General features: G+C 33.2%; 2 protein-coding genes across 2 annotated transcripts; one reads left to right on the forward strand and one right to left on the reverse strand.

Moving 5' to 3' along the window:
- Nucleotides 1–433: 433 nt before the first annotated feature.
- Nucleotides 434–2502, reverse strand: LOC146953419 (uncharacterized). The gene is made up of 2 exons (XM_085709652.1): nucleotides 2339–2502; nucleotides 434–844 (listed from the first exon to the last, which is right to left on the reverse strand). Exons 1-2 carry the CDS (start codon nucleotides 2445–2447, stop codon nucleotides 624–626), a joined length of 330 nt encoding a protein of 109 aa, XP_085565778.1. The 5' UTR covers nucleotides 2448–2502; the 3' UTR covers nucleotides 434–623.
- A 6345-nt stretch (nucleotides 2503–8847) lies between these two features.
- On the forward strand, nucleotides 8848–9905 carry LOC146953420 (uncharacterized). Its single transcript, XM_085709702.1, has 2 exons — nucleotides 8848–9014; nucleotides 9497–9905. Exons 1-2 carry the CDS (start codon nucleotides 8918–8920, stop codon nucleotides 9742–9744), a joined length of 345 nt encoding a protein of 114 aa, XP_085565828.1. The 5' UTR covers nucleotides 8848–8917; the 3' UTR covers nucleotides 9745–9905.
- The last annotated feature ends 16333 nt before the right edge of the window (nucleotides 9906–26238 follow it).

A 26238-nucleotide genomic window follows, 5' to 3' on the forward strand; every position in this document is an offset into this window, starting at 1 on the left:
AAACAATTGAACTTTCACAGAGGAATGTAATGGAGCATAACCATTAATATTTAGATATATTAAGAAATGTGGGTAGCAGGCAGTTTTTAATTTTTATTTTTTTGAGCAAGGTAGAAGGTAGTTATTGAAAAAGATTTTGTTTGATTTTTTCCTTTTCCAGTAACACTTAAGATTAAGATGATGTGTTTAATTGGATAATTTTAATTGGTTGACAGTGTAAAGTTGTTTTACACTGTCCGTCTATTCTAATTAATCTCTAATAATAATAATAATAATAATAATAATAATAATAATAATAATAATAATAATAATTTATAGTGTTCATATATTTTTGCTGGTTGTGCTTTAGATTTTTGTGGTCAAGAGATATAACACTATTTTTTTTTTGTGGTGGTCGGGATTTGAACTCTGGACCTTGAAAGAGAGGAAAATGAAAGAGGAAATAACATGACAATTATATTTTTAGATGGTTTAGTAATTTACAAGCAACGATTTCCAGTTTTATTATATATCTATTACAACTACATACACTTCATATTCTCATGAAGTTTTATTCATACTTATTATTACTACAAGAACACACTTTAGACTTTTTAGTACTACAAGTTTCAATTCCTTTGTGCTTAGTTGTGAGGTTCAGCATCAATATCAGCAGCATGATGTTCACGAGGATAGCAGCACCTTCTACAGCTTCCATGGTAGCCCCAATCACAGCAACCATGATGACAAAATCGTCCGCCGTAATGTCCTCCACCGTATCCACCTCCTCCATAACCATTTCCACCACCACGCCATGGACCGCCTACATATTGGCTTTCATCTACCCCATTTGTTTCATAGAACTCTAGAAATATTGAAAAACAAAACATATGATTATGTTTACACATATATTTTACTATATAATATATGATTCTCTTGAAACATCTTATTGTCCATTTTCTCTAAGTCCTCTTATAAATTTTTACGTGCATTAACTATTTCTTTACAAATATATCTCTAGCGATCATATTAATTTTTTTCCACATTCAACAAAAGACACTATGATAAGAACATAATTCTAAACTAATTTTCAGTAAAGGAAGTTTTATATTTAATGACATATTGGTTGAATGAACTAAAAACATTTAGTATAAACGTATAATTGACGGCGGAATAAAGAGTACAGCTAGGTCTGTCAATGATCCGAACCAACTTGACAATAGTTCGAAACTCAATTCGAAAATTATCTCGTTGAACTTGGTTCAAGAACCAAATGAGCTGAACTTAAGCTGAAAATTAAGTTCGATAAATAAATGAGCTGAACTTGAGTTGTATATAGTTCGACTCGGTTGGTTCATGAGCCTACTCGATAATATATATTACTAATTTAATTAACAATAATTATAATAAAAGAGAGAAAAAAAGAAAAAGACGCTAATAACATACTTGTACAAGCTTTTAACTAAACACATATGTATACTAGTTGTATATAGTTCGACTCAGTTGGTTAGCCGACTCGATAATATATATTACTAATTTAATTAACAATAATTATAATAAAAGAGAGATAAAAAGAAAAAGACGCTAATAACATACTTGGACAAGCTTTTAACTAAACACATATGTATACTAAAATTATTCCCACATCAGGGAGTTTGAAAACATCTAACAGGAGAAGTATATATAAAAAGAGAAGTGCGCTGCACATTGTATGGAGTACGCTACTACATGGACCGTGCTACACTACCGTTGATAAAGTTCAACTTTTTTTTTTTCTTAAGTAGTCTTAAGACCAGCATATGGTCTGTAGTTTTATTTTATTTAGTTCAATTTTTGTTTTTTTTTTAAATTAATTAAAAGGTCAAGCTATACATTTTGATAAAAAAAAAAGAAATTTGTCAAATGAGTTGAACCTAACGAGCTGAACCGAGTGGTTCGTGAATTTTAAATGAGCCGAATTCGAGCTAAAAAAAGGTTCGTATCAAACTCGAGTTGAGTTTCGAACCGAGCCAATTCTTATCGAGTCGAGTCGAGCTTAGACGAGTTCGGTTTGATTCGACTCATTTCCAGCCCTAAGTACAGCTAGCCAACATGAGTAAGTATAATTTGTCAAAAATAAAAAGAGTAAGTATAATATTTAAAAAAAAAAGAGTACGTATAAAAAGAGTATACGAATAGTTGTTTTTTAAATATGTATACAAATACTAGTTGTTAAGGACCTAAGGTATGCTAGATACTTTTGATCTAAAACCTAAACAATATTCAAAGTGCATGATACTATCAAACTATCACGGGTTACAACTAATAACAATAATTAATTGTCATATAGTAAAACTTAATTATGAATAGACTTAATTACCATCCTTGTTGTCAAGATTCTTGTCCAAGTCTTTGGGTGCAGTCTCAGCAGAACTGAGAAGGATGGAAGCTAACAACATAGCTAGAAAAAGTAAAGCCTTGGAATTCATTTTTGCTAACACAATGTGAGAGTTGTATGTATTTTATATGTATGGATGGATGAAAATGAAGTGACTAAATGTTGTTGTATTTATAGTCAAGGTGAACAAGAAATAAAACAAGGTAGAGCATACAATATTTGACTTTGATTTAATTCATTCTTATCTTTAACAAAATATAATGCAAAAATAATGATCACTGATATTTACACACTTATGTCACCCTACCCTTTGTTTCCGCACGTTTTCATTCCCGAGTTGCTATTATTAGTAAGTGGGTCAATGTAGTCAAACTGTGAGAGCAATATCTGGTAACAATATCATATGGATATTTTGAAGAGGAGACACAATTTTTGACTTTTGTAAGTCGGCTAAATTTACAATACATTCTTAAAAAGAAAACTGCATTCTAGTGGTCACTCTAAAATGGAACCGACAAAGTTTAAAAGAAGAAAACAAAAAGGAATTTCTGTGTTACGTTTTTTTAGATGAAAACCTATAACAATAGCACAGATAACAGAGATATTGTAACTTAAAGTTTTCTCAATGCAAACAAATTCAGAATTGGAAATAGAAAACTTAAGTAGGTAGTGTGCAGCTTGGTTTGCGACACGTCTAATGTGACAAAATTGTAGTCTATGAAAGTAAGGAAATGAACTAACACATTCTTGAACAATGATATTCAAATAAGAGTGATTTTTCTGCTGTAGCCCATTGTTATGTTGAAGGGAATTAATTAAAAATAATCTACATTATAAATTATGTGTCATTTCATGGTTTTTTTAATGCTAAACAGTGCCTCAGAGGCATTGGTTATGCAATCACAAGAAATAAGTTTTCATTAAAATGTTGTGTAATTATTTTTAATCAAAAGGAATAACTTATATTTTCTAGACAAGTTTTTTTTTTTGGATTCTTTAACCAGTATCCCATCAACTTATAAAAAATCCGCATTCAACAATAGACAAAAATCTGCATTCAACTATTTCTTTACATAAGTAAGCTCTTATGTTAATTCATAAGTTCTCACAATCGAAAATTGTATCTTCATAAGCGATTTTTTACATAAACTACCTTAACAAGTTTATGAATAATACATATAAACTTATTTATTTATGTAAGTTGTTTTATATAAGCTAAAAAATAAACGAATCCAAATGGGCCATATATCTTTCATTTAGCGCATTCTTCTTTGATGTAAAACTAACAACTTATACTGAAATTCTTACAATTGTCCCCTTAAAATAGTGCAAGTTTCCTACATCGCTATTTTTGCACCATCGTAACTAATCAACATAATATATCTCTCGTCTACACCGTCAAAAACACACTCGATACAAGAATCCAATAAAATAGATTCACTTACGCCCCCTCACTAAGTTGAACTAGACTCTGATATCCCGTATTGGCGAATCAGATGGAGCACCAAAGCAAGAATGATCTAATGGATCAAAACCACATATATTATTAATTTAGTTCATTCTCAGTAGATGTGAGGCTAACCACCCATACTCAAGTTCGAACTGATTTGAATATCATAATGAGTGTTTGTAAATACATATATACATTGATCGAATGTTCATATCCGATTTTATTTCTAGATATTCAAAAGTACATATGTATACTCATTGTCATTCATCATGTAAAAACCATGGTTATTGGGTAACAATAATATAGACCAAATACATCATTTATTAAATGAACCTAAAAAGTTGATTTTTGCTTATAATAGTGACCGGAGGGAGTAGTAACTGAAAGTTTTCTCAATGCAAACAAATTCAGAATTGGAAATAGAAAACTTAAGTAGGTAGTGTGCAGCTTGGTTTGCGACACGTCTAAATGTGACAAAATTGTAGGCTATGAAAGTAAGGAAATGAACTAAGACATTCTTGAACAATGGCATTAAAATAAGAGTGATTTTGCTGCCGTATCCCATTATGTATCATTTCATGTTTTTTTTAATAGATTAAGATTAAAATAAGAGTGTTTTTTTTTTTGGTAGAGCCATTTATATATTATTATTTTTTTTTCTTTCAAAAAAAAAAAATATATAAATGGCTCTACCAAAAAAAAAAAAAATTAAATGAAAGAATAAGCGTGCAATTTGATAAAACTACCCTCATTAACGGTTGATTATTATTTTAGCATTGTTTTAGTTTTTTCTTTGATTTTACTCTGAAGGAGAAGGATTTTTTTTTTTTTTGTTCCGTTTTAGATTGGCTTGAGTATTTCTTGTGCTCATTTTTGTATTTGTTTGTGTTTTTTTTATCTGTCTGTACTCTTTTGGGAGTTTTCATACCTCACATTAAAAAAAAGAAGATGTAATGTAATGACGTGAAAGTTGTGAAGACAACATTAATTTATGGCTAAGATTGAAATAAATTAATTAATATTGCATTGGGAAAGTAAAACGATCCTTATTTTAGAATTTTATTTTTACTAAAACGAAATTTATTTTAAAACAGAGAAAATATATTAGAGATTGATCAAGTTCATACCTCACATTTTCTCTAAATCTCATTTTTTACAATAAATCCATAGCAAAAAATATTTCAGCAATTTTTAAAATTGAAAATTTTAAGATTTTTCACATTTTAAAAAATGAAGAATTTTTTTGGATGAAGAAGCATGGGAATAGCAATGAGCTAAATATGGCCAGGACAACCAAGAAGTCTAAGTATTTCCATCCAAAACTTTAATGCATTGGTAAAGTGAGGCGGTTCTCTTATATGTGTCCGTTTGGATTGGTTTATTTTTGAACTTGTAAAAAATAACTTATGCAAATAAGTAAACTCTTATGTTAATTCATAAGTTCTCACAATCTAAAATTGTATCTTCATAAGCTATTTTTTCATAAACTACATTGACAAGTTTATGAATAATACATAAAAACTTATTTATTTACGTAAGCTGTTTTATATAAGCTATAAAATAAACTAACCACTTGTACTTAAATTCTAACAATTTTCCCCTGAAAATAGTGCAAGTTTCCTACATCGTTATTTTTGCACCGTTGTATCTAACTAACATATTTATCTCGTCTACATCATGGAGCACGAAAGCAAGAATGGACTAAAGGATCAAAACCACATATATCATTAATTTAGTTCATTCTCAGTAGATGTGAGGCTAACCACCCATACTCTAGTTCGAACTGATTTGAATATTATAATGAGTGTTCGTAAATACATATATACATTGATCAAATGTTCATATCGGATTTTATTTCTAGATATTCAAATGTACGTATGTATATTTGTTCCATCCGTAATCATGATAATTAGGGTTGGGCAAAAATAACCAAAAACCAATCCGAACCGGTTAACCGAATCGAACCATACTAAAATTAACCAAACCATTACATTGGTTATCTAACCGAACCATTATTTTAAAGACAGTTTACTAACTGAACCAAACTGTTGTTAACCGCAATTAACTGTTATGAACCGAACCGAACCATTACAACTCAATTAATTCCTTTTCACAAAAATATACATCTAGTTGTTAAGGACATCGAATTCTTCTTAAATTTCTTCTAAACCTATGTTGTCGAAATTCATTCAGCTAGTTTTCACATAGAATGAATTGAATATGTGCATGAATAATTGGTAAAATAAAAATAAAAAAACAAAATAACAACTAATCAAATTGTGATAAACAAACATAAAAAATATTAAGGTCATTGATTAGAATATCATTAAGTATGCAATGAAAGCATGTCTTTACCTCATCTGTATTCCTTTCTTGTTTTTTCACTCTGGCTATATTATCATTGAAAAACGTTTGAATCATGAAACAATAACACAGTTCAAATGTGAAATTACTACAGGCTTCAAATTGAAAATTCATTTATGTTTAAATACATTGTAACTATTATCCATTATAATATATTTGTTGTTTTGAAATTGCATTCAAGATGTGAAGATAAACCTTTGTCTTTAGTGAACTCATTGAGTATTGTGTGTACATGTCATCCTGTGTGTGAAGTTATTTCATGGCCAAGAAATTCAGGAATTAGAAAGATATCAAGGAGATTTATACTTGTATTTTATAGATATTTGTAATCAGGAAAATATACAAAATGGATGTTCAAGGGATAATGTCTGGAAGTGTATAACTTTTTTAGAGCCTATTGGCATCACTAAATGAATCTGAATACTTTTCTTATAACGAATTCCTAATCTCTCATTGATCGGAGTTTGGAAATGCCATTGTTGTGAAATTGAAGTTAATGCAAACTCTTGAGACTCACTCCAGCTTGGAAATATAAATTTTGGTTCAGTTCGGTTCATAAGTTACGAAACGGTTAACCGAACCATAACTTTGGTTCAGTTCGGTTCGTTCCAACTCTTAAACGGTTCGGTTCAGTTATTCCGAACCATTTCAACACTACAGTTCGGTTTGGTTCGGTTAATATGGTTAACCGAGATAATGCATACTCATTGCATTCATCATGTAAAAAACCATCGTTATGCGGTAAATCACTAACGAAAATAAAGCAAAATCTCTCCACCAACTCATTAAGGGTGTGTTTGGTTACGAAGAGAAATTGTGAAGAGAGAAGTAGGTAAGAGAGAGTTTGAGAAGAGAGAAACAAGTGAGAAAAAGGTGAGAAATTGAGTAGATTTGATGGATGTTTGGTAGAAGAGAATGATAAGAGAGATAGAAGAGAGAGAATAATGTAATTGCTTTTAAAGGACAATAATAACCTTAAACAAAATAAAAAGAAACTAAATAATTGTTTTGAGTAGAAAAACATAATTTATGTTCTCTTTGGTCAAAAAATAATTTATGTTACCTGAAATACATTTTTTATCAACATTAATTAAAATCTTTATTATAATTAATTAAAAAATGAATAATTTTTATTAATTAATTATGTTAATTAATAAACAGTTCCATTACGTAAAAAAATATGTTAATTGTTTATACAGAAGTGTGTTCATATTATTTTTATTGCTAAGTTAATTTTTCTTTGGGAATATTATCATGAAATTAATTAAAAGTGCAATAACCTTCACAATACATACATGATAGCACAATACATACATGATATTTACGTTTGTCTTTTCCTGATGCAATGAGGGGTATAACTGGAAAATAGCAAAAATTGCAACTCTCCCCTCTGTTTCTTCGCAGCCATGAGAAGATTAAAAAAACAGTGGGTCCCACAGGATTTAACTCTCTCTTCTCTCTTTCTCACCACAACCAAACAAGAGAAGTTTAGGACTTCTCTCCTATTTCTCTCTCTTCAACTTCTCTCTCTCCTTTTTCTCCTCTAACAAACTAACAAAGATGTATTTTAAAAAGTTTCATTGGGTAACAATGAACATAATTGACCAGCTTAGTTTCAAAAATTTCACGATATAGTTATTTATGTCTTATAAGTACCAATTAGGATCTTAACCCTTCTAGTCATGTAACGTACGTTAATTGGATCTCTTGCCATCATATGTACATCAAAACTTCAGGGCCGTTCCTAGAGTTTTACAGGCCTTGGGCATAATATGAGAAAAGAGCCCCTTACATAATACATCATAATTTTTTTTAGCTCATTGTTGTGATTTTATCAGGTTTTCTTTTCGTTTTTTCCCCGCTTTTTACTACCAAATGATCCTAAATTCGTCTCACATGATTTAACATAATGATATAATTTAATTTCTTGCAACATTTGAAAGACAACATTAAGATTAATTTCTCCAGTAGGTTTATTTTCAACTAAAATATAATTTGGTTTGTTATAAAATTCCCAATTTCTTGGATAATAAATATGACCAATATATTTAATATCAGTGACGCAAATTATTAGAAAAAAGGGCCCAAAAAAAATATCAAAAATTTATTCGATAATAATTTTTTTTGCACATTATTAAGAAAAACAAAAAAAATTATAGGGAGGGTGTATGTAGAAATTTTTGTATATAAGGGGTATATATAGCAAATTGAGACAAAAGGGCCATAAACATTAACAGGCTTCCGCACAGCCTTTCAACATGTTTGGGCCATTCAGTAAACTTTTCTATACACACCCGCTAAAAACAAAATATTTCTACATACACCCCCTATCGTAAATTTTTTTTAGGGCCCCCTACCGGCAAGGGCCCTAGGCCGTCGCACCCCGGCCTATGCTTAGGGCCGGCCCTGCAAAACTTGCATATGAGAGGTGGACATCATGGTTCTCAATTCCATTGCTACCAATCAAAGATCATGTACAAGACCAGCTTGTTATATCTAATATTCAAAGTTCTTTTCATACAATCCTCAAAACAAAACAACAATCTTTTCATACAATCTGAATGTTGCCGAACCACTTACTAATAATAGTAACTTGGGAAAAAAGATAAGAACAAAATAATTTAATGCTCTTATTATTTTTCTGCTTCCCCTTTTTCCTATAAATACCCAACATTCAGCCACTTCATTTTCATCCATCATATACTTATATTGATACACAAAAGTTTCAAAGTGAGTTCTTTTTGAAAATGAATTCCAAGGGGTTACTTTTTCTAGCCATGTTGTTGGCTTCCATCCTTCTCATTTGTGCAGAGTCTGCACCCAAAGACTTGGACAACAAAGATGGTAATACTAATTTTGTACATCTAGTTTAATTTCCCACCATTATTAAATGTTTAACATAATTTTACCAAGTTTTTTTCAAGAAAAAAATTAACTTAGTAAAATCATATACTAAGTTTAAAAAACAAAGCACTTATTATTTGTACGTTATTATATGAAAATAAGATAGCTTCACTGCAAGAAAAAGTTAAATAGCGATAGGAATGTGGGATAGGAAAATTCAAAATCCATCTCTAATAAGTTAACTATTATATAGAGGAAAAAATAAGTGGTAAATTTAATTTATTTTTAAATCTAATTTTGGACGCTATTTCAACTTTTTATAGTAGTGCTATCTATATAGAGGAAAAAATAAGTGGTAAATTTAATTTATTTTTAAATCTAATTTTGGACGCTATTTCAACTTTTTATAGTAGTGCTATCTAGATGTTGTAAATAGACACAAATGGACGCAAATTTGATTATATATTTTTTATGGTTTGCAGAAAAAATAGACACGAATGGATATTATGGAGGTGGGGGTTATGGTGGTAGGGGTGGTTATGGTGGTTGGCGCGGTGGTTATGGCGGTAGGGGTGGATATGGTGGATGGCGTGGTGGCTATGGTGGTGGACGTGGTGGTTGGGGTGGTGGTGGTTGGCGTGGGGGTTATGGTGGTGGCCGCGGCGGTTGGGGTGGTGGCTGGCCTGCCGAAAACCATGATGCTTATACTGATGCCGAACCTCAGAACTAAGCAAGAACTTGAGCTAGTGTGGGTTCATAATACTACTACAATAAATAAAACTTCATGTGAAGTGTACTTCTGTAGAAAAAGGAAATATATATAATAAAAGTTAGAATATATCCTATGATCTATTGTACCTGTTAAATGAATAATACACTTAATAACCTCTACATACATAATCTTTCTATTTCTTTCTTTTACAAGTCTTGCATTCGGATTTGAATAACCCTAGCTACACCACAACACACGGTGTAGCAACTACAAGATCGTTAGATCAAAGTTGCCATTTATTTCTTTGACTCAACGGCTTGTAGTTGTTACACCGTGTGTATACAACGTTGTAGGTGATTCAATCACCTTATGTTCTCTCATGATCAGTTTCGGTTAATATCAAATCAATCGACTGGTGCACATAATATTTCTTATGATTCCATTCGTAAATAGAAGCAATCGATAATCACAATTCACATGTTATCAATTCGTCATATATTATAATCTTGACTATTTCATTCATTAATAAGGCAAGCTAACACATTTCATCTTCAAGATTACATGTTCGAGTTGTTGCAATTTTGAACTGTTGGGTACCAGAGTAACAAAAATATTATCACGCAGCTAAAATAAGAGACGAGAAAAGAGGAACTGAACACACAATATTTTACGTGGAAACCCCTCAACAAATAAGGGGAGAAAACCACGGGGCAAGAGTAGAGAACTTTCACTATGTGGAAGAAATTACAGGACCTCTCTCTAAATACAAGGAGAGTACAATTACCACTCTCTCTTATAAATAAGAGAATACAAACTAACACAACCTAGGAGAAACCTCACAGAAGAAACTATTTTTCTCTCTATATTTTTTCTCTCACTATTGTGTTGTTACTGATGATTTTGGGATGCGCTGCTTGCTTCACTCTATTTTCCTTCACTGCCAAGGCCTCTATTTATAGAGGATTTCCACCGAAATAAAGGCATGGCTGTGCAAAACAATTGTCCACAATGTCTGCATAAACAAATGCACCGAAAGGCTACTCCAACAATGTCTGCATAAACAAATGCACCGAAAGGCTATTGTCATAGGCTTACTGTAGCCATTATGAAATATTGCTTGCTTTAACATTTGTGGTGGGGGCCAACAATCTCCCACTTGAAGACTGATTTCAATCTGTCTTCACACCTCGATCATGCAGCAGCCACATTTGTGAGTATTCAAAAATCTCTCTACCTTGCCAACTCCAGTTGCTACGTTTCCAATAGGCCATATGAGGATCGACACCATACAAACTTGTCAGCGTTGATCGGCTTTGTCATTACATCTACTAGGTTATCATTGGTGTGAATCTTTTGCATATCCACACTCCCTTCCTCCACTACTTCTCGAACAAAATGATATTGAACGCCAATGTGTTTCGTCCTTGAATGAAAAGCTGGATTCCTTGCAATGTGCAAGGCACTCTGACTGTCACAATACACAGTAATTTGTTCCTGCTTGTGCCCGAGTTCCTCCATTAACCTTTGCATCCAAATAGCTTCCTTACACGCTTGGGTAGCTGCCATGTACTCAGCTTCTGTCGTTGACAGAGCTACAACAGTTTGTAACTTGGACAACCAACTGACTGCTCCTTCAGCAAGCGTGAACACATAACCAGTAGTAGATTTTCTTTTATCAAGATCACCTGCAAAATCTGAATCAACATAACCCCTGACAGTTAACTCCGATCCTCCGAAACATATTGCAACACCTGAGGTTCCCTTAATGTACCTCATGATTCTCTTAACAGCATTCCAATGCTCTTTACCCGGATCCGCCATAAACCGACTAACCACTCCCACTGCTTGTGCAATGTCTGGTCTTGTACATATCATGGCATACATAAGGCTTCCCACCGCCGATGCATACGGTACTCGAGACATTTCCATCCTCTCCGCTTCATTGCTAGGGCTCATACCTGAGGATAATTTAAAATTCACAGGAAGTGGGGTAGAGATTGGCTTACAGTCTTGCATGTTGAAGCGGCGCAAGACTTTCCTTAGATAATTCTTTTGAGAAAGCCAAATCTTCCTGTCTTTTCTGTCTCGGTGAATTTGCATCCCTAAAATCTTGTTTGCTGGTCCCAAGTCTTTCATATCGAACTCCCTAGCCAACTGTGCCTTCAATTCCTGGACTTGATCTTTGTTGGGGCCTACCACCAACATGTCATCCACATACAACAGCAAAATGATATAATCATTATCATCAAACCTTTTGTAGTACGTACAATGGTCTGAACTCAGCCTATTGTAATCGAGGCTAATTATGAAAGAATCAAATCTCTTGTACCAACATCTGGGCGCCTGCTTTAGACCGTACAGAGATTTGGTCAACCTGCAAACCAAGTTTTCTTTTCCTTGTTCCTTAAATCCTTCTGGTTGGAGCATATAAATTTCTTCTTCAAGTTCTCCATGAAGAAAAGCAGTCTTTACATCTAGCTGTTCAAGATGTAAATCCAATGCAGCACACATTGCCAACACTACTCTGATAGTAGTAAGTCTGACAACCGGAGAAAATATCTCATTGAAGTCAATACCTTCTTTCTGAGCATATCCTTTTACCACCAGTCTTGCACGATACCGTTCCACTTGATCATTGCCATCACGTTTGATCTTGTATACCCATTTGTTTCCAATGGCTTTCCGACCCTTTGGAAGTTCAACAAGTTCCCATGTCTTGTTCCTATGTAAGGCCTCCATTTCTTCATGCATTGCTGTCATCCATTGAGAAGCATCTGAACCCTTCAACGCCTCTTGAAAAGTTGAAGGTTCACCTTCTTCAGTTATAAGACAATATGCATCATGGCTTGTCATAACATAGTCTGATTGCCAAACTGGTTTCTGCGTCTGACGCGTTGATCGACGAACACCATTATTGACCTCATCTGGTTCTTGTTCTTCGTGCACCGGTTCAGCTTTAGAAGAATCACTTTCTTTGGATTTTTCTTCCAACTACACTATAACAGTCTCTTTAGAAGTGCTGTCATTTTTCTGCTCACTTTGCATTTCATTTTCTGCAAAGACTACGTCTCTGCTAACAACAACCTTGCGGGCAGTGGGATCCCACAGGCGATACCCCTTAACATTGTCAGCATAACCCAAGAAGATACATTTCCTGGACTTTGGGTCCAACTTCGTTCTTTCTTGGGAGTTGTACATTACATACACAGGACAACCAAACACATGTAGAAAAGAATAATCTGCTGGCTTTCCTTTCCACATCTCCATCGGTGTCTTCAAATCAATCGCCGTTGATGGTGATCGATTTATTACATAACAAGCGGTTTTCACTGCTTCTGCCCAAAACGACTTGGCCATTCCCGCTGTTTTCAGCATAGCTCTTGTTCTTTCTAGGAGAGTTCTATTCATCCGCTCTGCCACACCATTCTGCTGAGGTGTATGTGCAACAGTGAACTGCCTTACAATACCCTCTTGTTTACAAAATGTTAGAAACTCGCCATCTACATATTCTCCTCCATTATCTGTCCTTAAGCACTTAATCTTCTTCCCAGTTTCAAGCTCTATTTGTGCTTTGAATGCTTTGAATACTGGAAACACATCAGACTTCTTCTTGATCGGGTACACCCATAATCTTCTGGAATAGTCATCAATGAATGATACGAAGTATCTTGCTCCTCCCAGAGATAATTCCGGTGACTCCCACACATCAGAATGTATCAAGTCTAGTATGTGTTTGCTTCTAGTAGTTACTCTAGCAAACTTCAATCTATGCTGCTTGCTTATCACACAGTGCTCACAGAATGGTAAATTTACTGACTTGAGCCCGTGAAGGAGATTGCGTTCCGCAAGGACTTTCAAGCCACGTTCTGACATATGGCCTAGTCTTTGATGCCACATCATTGTTGCTTCTTCTTGGCTTGCCGCTGCAACTGATGCATCTGCCTCTTGCAATGTATCTCCTAGAAGCATGTATAGATTACTTGTGATCTTTTCTGCTTTCATCACCACAAGATTGCCTTTCACTACTTTCAAGATTCCACTTTCAGTGTGGATCTTACACCCGAGATCATCCAATTGTCCAACAGACAATAAATTCTTCTTCAACCCCTTTACATGACGCACTCCTTGTATTTTTCGAACAGTACCATCATGCATCTTTAATCTGATAGTACCGACTCCAGCAATTTCTAAGGCATGGTCATTCCCCATGTACACTGATCCTTCCGAGATAGGCTCATAAGAGTAAAACCAATCTCGGTGTGGAGTCATGTGCCATGTTGCACCTGAGTCCATGATCCAGACATCATTGAGTCGTCTTCCGCCTTTAGAACTGGTTGCTGCTTCGCTATACAGGATTTCCCCGTCATCTGAGGTACTTGCAACACATCCTTGAGATGTTGAAGCTTCAGAATTCTTCTCTCCATTCTTCTTGATATTCCAACACTCCTTCTTTATGTGCCCTCTCATGTCACAACCGTAGCATTTGATATTCTTCTTACTTCGAGATTTTGACCTACCATGATTTTGACTCCCACTGGGGCCACGTTCTGTTGATCTGCCTCTCGTCATCGTCAAAGCCTCTGCTTGCTTTGAACTCTCTGACCTTTCTTCCTTGTTCTTGCGCCTGGATTCTTCTTCAAGGATTGCACCGGCGACATCATCAAAGTGAAGAGTGTCAGCTATGTTATTATTTGTAATATTGATGATGAGTTGATCATACGAATCTGGTAGACTCTGAAGTAGAAGTTCAGCACGCTCATTTTCCGCTATTCTGAAATCAGAAGCTGTGAGTTGAGAAAATAGCGTATTTAGGGTGTTGATGTGATCCGTTACTGATGTGGATTCACCCATTCGAAGAGTGTAGAGCCTTCTCTTTAAGAATATTCTGTTGTGGAGTGATTTGACCTCGTACAATTTTATTAGAGTATCCCAAATCTCCTTTGCTGTCTTCTTTTCAGCAATACTTGACAATACCGAGTCTGCCATTGCAAGGTGCAAATTGGCAACGACATTATCATCCATTTCTTTCCACTTTTCGTCAGTGATATCTGCAGGTCTGTCATCTATTGCGTTTAGGCAATTATCTTTTCTTAAAATTGCCCTTATCTTCAATTTCCACAGGGAAAAATTTCTCCCGTTGAACTTCTCTATCTCAAATTTTGCTGCCATGGTTTTTACACCAAACATTTTTTTTTTCTTCAAACTAGACCGGAATAATAAGAATTCTTTTCTGATGTGGAAGATCAGTTTACACCGCAACCACAGAGCATACTAAGATTTTTCTAATCACACCACTAGTTTATCACAGCGGAATAACAGCTACGAACCAGCTGCTCTGATACCACTGTTGGGTACCAGAGTAACAAAAATATTATCACGCAGCTAAAATAAGAGACGAGAAAAGAGGAACTGAACACACAATATTTTACGTGGAAACCCCTCAACAAATAAGGGGAGAAAACCACGGGGCAAGAGTAGAGAACTTTCACTATGTGGAAGAAATTACAGGACCTCTCTCTAAATACAAGGAGAGTACAATTACCACTCTCTCTTATAAATAAGAGAATACAAACTAACACAACCTAGGAGAAACCTCACAGAAGAAACTATTTTTCTCTCTATATTTTTTCTCTCACTATTGTGTTGTTACTGATGATTTTGGGATGCGCTGCTTGCTTCACTCTATTTTCCTTCACTGCCAAGGCCTCTATTTATAGAGGATTTCCACCGAAATAAAGGCATGGCTGTGCAAAACAATTGTCCACAATGTCTGCATAAACAAATGCACCGAAAGGCTACTCCAACAATGTCTGCATAAACAAATGCACCGAAAGGCTATTGTCATAGGCTTACTGTAGCCATTTTGAAATATTGCTTGCTTTAACATTTGTGGTGGGGGCCAACATGAACACAAACATAATAATAATTTTTTTGTTGTTGTAAATATGGAACATAAAGATTTTGCATCCATTAGATACTGCCACTTTTTAAGTCATACGTCACATTTACCATGTTCGTCTCAAAATAATTGTCTCTTTAGCATTTTGTTACTCTTTCAAAATACTCCCTCCATTTCAAAATGAGTGTCGCTTTAGGCTTTGACACACATATTAAGAAATGGAATGAAATAATCATTGGATATAACGCTTTTGCTAAAGTGTCCTTACTTTATCAGAAAAAGACAAACTTAAAGTTGCATTGAAAATTGTGTGAGAGAAAAGTTTGAGAGGGTAAAGTTGGAAGAAAAAAATTAAAGTTGTATTGGAAATGTAAAGTGACATTCATTTTGAAACAAATTTTTTTGGCTAAAGTGACACTCATTTTAAAACGGAGGGAGTAATTGTTACTCTAGAATAATAATTAATAATTTATTATGATTTTCCATTATTATACCATTATTTATTGAATTCCACTCAACTTAATTGTTCCACTACTGCAATTAATAAGAGCATTTTAATAAATGATACTAATTTTACTATTGAAATCAACATAATGAATCATTTTCATAAGGGAAATGCTCAGTTTCGCGAAATATATTATCGCGAGAGCATCACGAACCATGTGGTAAGGCAACTTGCATGTTTCATTTCTATTTTCCTATGACACATGTTGTACTGAAACGACAATACATGTTGCTTTATCTCTGTTTTCTTCTGCCACCACCGCTTCACCTGTTATAGTTCCAGCACATGTTGTATATCTTACTGAGAAGAAACTTGGTGTGTATGAGAAGTGGAAAGTATATATATCAACATCTAAGAGTAATACTAAATGGTTCATCAAACAAGGGCCTCAATTCCAATACTAGTAGTGGTTCTATTATTAAAAATACTTTTGATAAATAAACAAAAACAAGATTTCGTGAAAATTTCGCTTGAAATGCAGTAGCTATATATAGCACTGCTCTTTTCATAATAATCGTACATAAACCTTAAACGACAAATACTGTCAGACGGAGGGAGCAAAACTTTTCACTTTCCAATTAGTTTTGAACAAAAGAAAAGGAAAAGGATAGAAGAAACACCCAATTTGTTTGCTTCTTCTGATCGTGTCAAGAATGGGGCATATAATCTTAGATTCTTAGTCTTAGCTCAAATCTCAAACTCAAAACCACTATGGCGTATACTTAGCATTCTCTACTAATAAAGGTTTGTATGTATTGATTAACAATAAAAATTAGATCATAAATAAATGTGATGATTTTTCTCTAATAAGTGGTGGATTATTTTCTTAAGATGTAATTCCTGAAAATTTAGTAAAACTGAAAATTTAGTGAGTTTCTTATTTTAAATTATGATTTGGTTTAGAACCTACTATGTGAGCTTTTAGTGGCTGCATGTGAATGACTAAGAATAGGTAATTGAAGGAATGAGAGATTAAAGTCAAGCTTTAATGCTAACAATTTGTAGAATGTGTTGTGAGTATGATAAATCAACTCGTTGAATACTAGAAACTAAATCTTAATTCTTGAGCTTAGAATCCTTTGAATAATCCCTTTTTATGTGAAGTATGCATTGCTTAATGGCACAGGTTAGAGAATGGTAACCATGCAGAAAATTATGCAATTTGATGCCTTAAATATGGACTGAAATTTTACCGGGTTTTGTACGGGTTAAATCATGGCATTTATGCAGAAAAAATTCTGCAATTTAGTGCCTTTATTGGACTGAAAACTAATAGGTTTTGTACATGTTAAAAATGTACAATTATGCAGAAAAAGTTCTGCAATTTCAGCCTCCTTTTACTTCCATGAGGCTGCTGTCACGAGCTTAATATATATATATATATATATGTTTAATTACTTTAGATAGTGATACTATAGTGTTAGTGACTCTAGATATTTTATATATATATATATATATATATATATACAGACTTGATAGAAACACTATATAGGAATATGGCAAGTGAATACTTACTCTTGCAATGAATAGTTTGCTAGTAATTTATATTGTGACATCAAATGTTGGGATTTGATCATTATGCATAAATACACTTGATTAATTATAAAGATGATTACTAGATGCATATATAATTAAGCATCTATGTAGTATATTAATTAATGTTAATAATTGTAAGGTAGATATGGTACTTGATTATGCTAATCGGTCAGAAGAATACTCTGAAGTTATGTTGAAGATGACACTCCATGGCAAACTTGCGCAACAATGGAGATCTAGTGGAAACGCAAATCATGAGTGTTTAGATAAAGTATATGAGATTGTAGGAAAACTTTGGCAACAATGGATACCCGGTGGAAATGCAAATCTTGATTGTTTATATAAAGTGTAAGACATTGCAGGGAAAACCTGAGTATCAATAAAAATCCAGTGGAAAGGAAAATTCAGAGTGTCCAGTTAAAGCGAATAATAAAATTACTTAGAATATGGTAATATGTACTATTGTTTATAGAAATCATTGTTGATTTGGTCATATGAGGAGTAATTTATATTATTTAGCAAATTGATGAGAAGATTTTTCTCCATTCCTAGTACACCAATCACGACAGAGAACATCAAAATACCTTTTATATTCTATGTTACTGAACCTTTGTGCTCACTATGTTTGGGTGTTACAATTTTTTCTGCAAACCACAAGGTCGTGGGACTTCCTAAAACATTAAAAAAAATCAAACTATTGTAGTCATAGATAGCGGAATTTGTAGTCCAAATTACAATAACTTATGTATTATAATTATCATATTGTTGCACTAAAAGTTCAAATTTTTATGTTTCGACCCAAGAAATAGTTTGAAAGCCTGCATATCAAGGAAGCTACAATAACCATCAAAGTTAACCACTACTCTCACTCGAAAAGTTCAAATTTTGTAAGCTCCAAAAACAGCCAATCGAAGATTGCTCAGGAATCTTCAAGAGGAATAGTTATCCATCTAAAATCACCAAAGAATCATATTCAAAAGAGAAGCTACCAGAGAAATTATGCCAAAAAAGTTATCAAGGATGTTAGCAAAGAAGTTTATCCTGGAAGATAGAAGATATAAGACGTACATGCATTGTAATAGTTAGCTATTTCATTTGTCTATACAATGTAATCTCAAACTCCATGTAAAAGAGTTCATTTCCATTCGATAAAACTACGAATACTAGAAATACATAAACCACTCTCAAAGGATAATACTCCTACTCGAAATGTTGAAATAACAATGTATGAATCTCACCCCTTGAATAATACACTTTTTCATTTCACACATTTGCACCTTGTATCTTTTTTTTTTCATATTACATAATAAAAAATCCTTCACATTTCGTCGATCTATAACTTAAATCTTGTTACACGTAAATATGTCAACTAATAACCCCTTTTAAGGATTTAACTTGTATTCCAGATTGTTCGTCGAGTTCATCTGTTGTGAAAAACTGTTTCGAATCAACAACACTTTTTTTAAGTGACTATCATACATAGTTATTTGTTTATTAGTAATATTCATATGTACAAAATATTCATTCCACCTAAAATGTTACATAACTGATTAATTAGAATAATTTATTGTTATTATGTTAATTTGTTTTCTCTTTTAATAAATTTATTTATAAATGTTGTTTATTTTGAGTATCTAAGAACGTTGAACAATATTCTTTTTTATATTGCAGGAAGAAAGGGAAACATGATTAGAAGATTGTAATAACCAACTATTATCTCTCTCTTCTTCACTTCTGTCTCGTTGGATGCTTGCTCGTGGAATTCCCTTAGACTTGAAGGGTGCGATTGATATGCGAAAAGTTAAGTACTGTACAGAAAATACAATACAGGACAACATAATAGAAGGCCGAATAGCACATGACAAACGTTTATGGTATTGAATTTTTGTGTCTTATACGATGTTTGGTTGACAAAAAAACTATTTTGGTACAGTCTCTAAAAATTCCACCATAAGCAGCCTTAGCAGGATTTCTAACCACAGCTCCATCAGTAATAACTTTCATCCAGTGCCTCGTTGGAGGACTCCATAGAACTTCTTTGATAAGTGGAGCTTTATGAGGGTGAATTTGTATGTTGACGGCTTTGAGAATCACAAATTCTATAATGTTGCTGGAAGCAGTCTTCTGAGTTTTGTTTCTTGTGATGACCATGAGATTTTCTTGTTTAGGAATCTATATTGGTTTCACACAAACCAAATGGTGTTGAGAATGTTGATGATACAAGCTTGAATGGCCACTTGGAATTGAGGGTTAGAAATATTAAGAAATTGGTTAGAAATAATGGAGCTGAACTGAAGAGTAGTACTTAAGATATTGGCTAACTATGTCCATAATTTCAAAGCAAATGGACAAAGCAAGAATATATGAGATGTGATTTCTTCATTGGAAAAGCAGAAGCTGTTTACAGAAGGAGATTACAACCTTTTTCCTTTAACTTCTCATCAATGGGGACCCTATCTTGCTTAGTTTTCCAAGCTAGCAATGATTTGGAGGGAGGATTGTTTGTTGACCATACATATTTTGGCTAATGGAGCTTCTGATCAATATGTGCCTTGAACATATATGCTTCTTTGAAACATAAATCTCCATTACTATTTTCTTTCCACATAAACTTGTTTGGCTGAGTAGTAGTGGGGAGCATAACTTGAATTTCTAGTTATTTGATGATTAGGAAGGCTACTTGAACACAGTTAGGAATGGACCGTTCGAAGTTGATGGTAAAATCACCAACTTTTGCTGATAGTTTGTTAGAAATATTATTCAGGATTTGGAGAATGTTTCCAAGATAGTCATGCAAGAAATATTATTTAGGATTCGGAGAATGTTTGCAAGAGTCATTGAAAATTGGAACTCCAAAATAAATGAAAGGCATGGAACCTATGTTGAAGCCTAGCAAGATTAACAATATGTAAAAGTCTTCCTATGTTAATGGAGCCTTAGTAAATTGTTGATTTAGAGGGATTGATATTTTGACCAAACCAATTGGCATATTAAGAAAAAATATCCTTGGCAATGAATTCTAACAGAACATTGATAACATTAATTGAGGAATTTTCATTAGATTACTTGAAAAACAAGTTAAAAAATTATGTAAATATAAAAGTGAAATTAAGTTAATTTTGCAGTTATAAAAAAGATAACGTTATTTCAAGATGAGAAAAGTGAAAAGGTTGAAAGTGGATCTAAAAACCATCTCCCTAAGAGAAAAGGAGTGGGGTATTAGAAAGGAATAAAGGTAATGTGATGTCATTTCCTGACGAGAAGGGAGACTCGACCGTAGCTTCTAAGAATAGTTGCTAAAACTACATGCGCGTGTACATGAGAAATTACCAATGTAGGTCCAACACTTTTTAAATAGCTCATACATAATGTGACGGGACCTACATAAGTTTCACCTAATAATATAGTGGATGTAGAGTGGGTGCTGAAAAGAGAGTCAAGATAGCACTCTTCTAAAATATATATACTCCATTTGTCGTATATGTCCTATTTTAACATTTAAAAAAAGTAATAACAAAAGTGTAAAAATGAAAGAGAGATAATGATATTTTACTAATTTACCCTAATCAAGTATTTTTGTATTCATTTTTATCGTAATTGATAAGTGAATAATATTGACATAGGGATAAACTTGCATTTATTAGAGGTTACAATTAAAAAAAGACGTAAATAACATTGTATTTAAAATGGAAAGCGTTAATTTGTACCCTTATACAAATGGGTCACTTTCATTTAGAGGTACAAATGGGTCACTTATTATTGAAATTGAGAGAGTAATTTTTTTTAATTAATTTTCATACTATTACAAAAATATTTTTTTATCAATTGAAAATATTTCCACACACAGAGAATAGCATACAACATGTAAAGAATTATAAAATTGTTATTAAATTACTTTTAAAAGTTTAACAACCGTACCACACAATATGTAAGCAACACTTTGACCAACACACACACACACATGACCATATTAAGATTTTTTCTCAATAAAATTTACATGAAAAAACTCAATTATTTAAATAATCCCAATTAGATTGGCACTATGTATTATTGATAATTAAAAAAAATTAGGATAGCTTTAACATTTACCAAATAGAAATAAGAACAAGTTGATAAACCACAAAGTTCATTAACTAGAATTAATTATTCAGTGGCACTAAAAACCACAACCCCCATCGAAAAGGTTGAAAGTGGGTCACACAAAATGAATAAAACTAGAGACAGCACATAAAGGTAGCGTGATTAGAACAGGAAAAACCTACAGAAAGGAATAGATGTAGCGTGTTCAATAGAAAAGAATAAAGGTATAACTGTATCGTGATTCCGTGATGAAAAGTGGGAAAAGATTAAAAGTGGCTCTACAAACCATAGCTCCCATAGAAAAGGTTGAAAGTGGGGCACATGAAATGATTAAAATTAGAGAAAGCACATAGAGGTAGCGTGATTAGAACAGGAAAACCTGCAGAAAGGAATAGATGTAGTGTGATTAAATAGAAAGGAATAAAGGTATAAATGTACCATGATTCCTTGATGAGATGTGGGAAAAGATTAAAAGTGGCTCTAAAAACCACCACCCCCATAGAAAAGGTTGAAAGTGGGGCACATGAAATGAATAAAATTACATAAAGCACATAAAGATAGCGTGATTAAAATAGGGAAAAACTTTCATAAAGGAATAGATGTAGCGTGATTCAATATAAAGGAATAAAGGTATAAATATACCATGACTCCTTGATGAAAAGTAGGAAAAGATCAAAAGTGGTTCTAAAAACCACCACCCCCTTAGAAAAGGCTGAAAGTGGGGCACATGAAATGAATAAAATTAGAGAAAGAACATTGAGGTAGCGTGATTAGAACAGGAAAAACCTGCAGAAAGGAATAGATGTAGTGTGATTAAATAGAAAGGAATAAGGGTATAAATGTACCATGATTCCTTGATGAGATGTGGGAAAAGATTAAAAGTGGCTCTAAATACCACCACCCCCATAGAAAAGGTTGAAAGTGGGGCACATGAAATGAATAAAATTACATAAAGCACATAAAGATAGCGTGATTAGAACAGGAAAAACCTGCAGAAAGGAATAGATGTAGTGTGATTAAATAGAAAGGAATAAAGGTATAAATGTACCATGATTCCTTGATGAGATGTGGGAAAAGATTAAAAGTGGCTCTAAAAACCACCACCCCCATAGAAAAGGTTGAAAGTGGGGCACATGAAATGAATAAAATTACATAAAGCACATAAAGATAGCGTGATTAGAACAGGAAAAACCTGCAGAAAGGAATAGATGTAGTGTGATTAAATAGAAAGGAATAAAGGTATAAATGTACCATGATTCCTTGATTAGATGTGGGAAAAGATTAAAAGTGGCTCTAAAAACCACTACCCCCATAGAAAAGGTTGAAAGTGGGGCACATGAAATGAATAAAATTACATAAAGCACATAAAGATAGCGTGATTAGAATAGGGAAAAACTTTCAGAAAGGAATAGATGTAGCGTGATAATATAAAGGAATAAAGGTATAAATATACCATGACTCGTTGATGAAAAGTAGGAAAAGATCAAAAGTGGTTTTAAAAACAACCACCCCTTTAGAAAAGGTTGAAAGTGGGGCACATGAAATGAATAAAATTAGAGAAAGCACATCAAGGTAGTTTTATTAATTAAAACAGGGAAAAACCTACCGAAAGGAATAGATGTAGCGTGATTCAATAGAAAGGAGTAAAGGTATAAATGTACCGTGATACCATGATTAAAATAGGAAAAAAAATCGTAAATTTTTTGAGTAGTTGCTGAAATTATAAGCATACCTGGATGCGAAATTACCAATATGGGTTGGTCTAACTATTTTAAACAGGTCCCACATAAAGTGGTGGGTCCATCTATAACGTGTTATTAGAGGTGGTTTTATGAAAGTATTGAAACTAGAATTAAGGCCTATATAACCTCTATCTTCTTTGTTCTTTTTTCATTCTCGTGTCTTTCATCCTAAATATGAGTCGTTCTCATGAGACATCTTCTTTTATTTCTCTCCCTACTCTTAGTTCTCAAAACGTCCCTCAAGTCATGAACAAGATAAAAGGGATTATAAGTTGTGACTTTACCTTATCCATGTCTGATTCCAACCTAGTGAATAATCTCCAACATATTTTAGACGAGATGGAAACCTTAAAACTCAATCTTGATAGTTTCGAAAGAGGTGTTATGGTCTCTCTTCAGATCTTGTTGAACAATCTGCGTTCTGATATTCCTATTATTGAGTCCACCCTCAATAACTTTAACCAAGCTGAAGAACGACAAAGGCTCACTGATGATCACTTGAAGTACATTCGCAAAAAGATTAAAGACAAAAAGTCTAACATTGTTAGACTTTGGGATGAAGAGTTCCACACTGATCAACACATTTGTTATCTTGAACATGAACTTCAAATTGCTAGGAATAAAAAGGCAGATATTTCAGAAGCCCTTGATATGGAGATGGCCTCTTTCTGGTAGGTGGATGCAGAGTCTAAAAAAGCTCATTTGCTTGTTGAGTTATTGGTTATGAAGAAAGAAGTCAATGATGTAATTGTTAAAAGAAACAACTTGGAAGAAGCATGGAAAGGGATACAATCCCTTTTTGATTTGTAATTTTATTGAATTCCCTTTCTTCTTTTCTTTTTTATGTAATCAATGTAATATCATGTCTTCTAGCCTTAAGTTTATTTTGATTTCATGAATAATTTGTTTATAGTATTTTAAATATGGCCCATTGATTGATATTTCTCGATTACTCTAACAAATATCTCGAATCAAATATGAATATTATTTGAAAAGTATTTTTTCTATGATAAAATGTCTTTCCCAATTTGGGGACCATTTTCCAAAACCTCGAGTCTTGGGGTCACCTGCTAAAACTATTTTCCATACTAAGTCTCCTATTTGAAAATGTATCTTTTTGTCTAATAATGTTGTCCAAAGCCAAAAAATTTCTTCTCTTAGATAACTCAATTGATAATAGGCCATATTTCAATAGTCTTCCACAAGTAAATCATTTGTTATTAGTACTAATAATGATTTTAAGTTCAATTTGATCATTAAAACAACGTTTTCACAATACCTTAATTTAATAACACTACATGGTTATGTGAGTGCGATAAAAATATTCAACTTCCTTTGAATTTCTGGGTATGATACTTACTTCTTGATTATATTCCGCGTTCTACATAATAAAAGAAAGTTAGACGACAATACCAATAACACAAAAAAAGTTGTAAATAATAAGGCATTAGCCTATATTTAAAACCCATGATTACAAGCACGAATCGACAAACTTTTCAACATGGTTGTGAATCACCGAATCATTCTAAAGGATTTTCATCTTTGTCCAACAGCAACCGCAATTTCTAAATTTTGTTGCAATATAAAAGTTTGCAGTTTAACCGCAATCGAAAGCACAATTTCAAACACATGATTTTCAGTGCAGTATATCGTTGCATTTAACAACAATGAAAAATTCATGATATCTAAACCAAGGTAGGCGTTCCCTGGAATCGGCAAAATAAAATACAGGCCTGATAAACCACCCCCCAAAAGCTAACAATCATGCCTGCTAGCTAGGCACATGCCAGATGAAGTCTATTTGCTCTAAAGGATAGCTAAGTTAAGTATATTAGACTATGTATTGTCCTTAGATTGCTTATTTTTGAGCAGTTTAGAATACTTTGTTTCTTTACAAAAACTAACAGTTGTTCATATAGTTCTTCACACAAACTTTGCCATAGCTTGCATATAAAAAAACATTGTTTAGGGAAAATGGGAACAACAAAGCATGACGAAGACTCAGTACAAGAATTTTGGCTTTTATTGGGGGAAATAAACCCTCAATAATGTAAAATATCCATCAGTAACACACATTAGTGGCAGATTGATGACAAAAAAATCCCTCAGTAATACTGTCATCAGTAATGTTACTAGTGGAATGTTCCTTAAGTAGTGGTGAAGCTGTTGTGACAAAGCATTACTGGTGGATTATTCCCTCAGTAATTACTGGCAGAAAAGTCTGTCAATAACTACTGTTGGAATAATGCGTCAGTAATGTTCTTATCAGATTCGTCACATTATTACTGGTGGAATATTACCTCTGTAATGTCTAGACAGATCTGCATTACTTACAGAAATTTCCGCCAGTATTGTACTGCACACTTTTTATTTTGGTGATCCTTCCTACCTTTTAATGCTAATTAAAGAAATAAAATTAATTTAATAAGACAAAAGTTAATTAAACGATATATCATCATAATATTCGTACAATCCATAAATTGATTTTGTACAAAATCATAAATATTTTGATAATATTTGTACAATTTTGAAAACTAACATAATAAGCTAATTATCATAATATTAGGACAAATTTGATCATGTTCTCCCTCCTCATGATTTCCCACTCATATTTCCTCTTCTCCCCCTATTTTGAATCATTACCCATATAATGATTATAGTTTCTCATAAAACTCATCCAAATATTTGTACAAACATCTAGTTTAGATGTACAGAGTCTGCAAAAGAATTTATCAAGAGTGTGTTCGACT

Source organism: Medicago sativa, chromosome 1 (assembly GCF_051527215.1).
Source record: "Medicago sativa cultivar Bolivia chromosome 1, Bolivia_mono, whole genome shotgun sequence".
Classification (NCBI taxonomy): domain Eukaryota; kingdom Viridiplantae; phylum Streptophyta; class Magnoliopsida; order Fabales; family Fabaceae; genus Medicago; species Medicago sativa.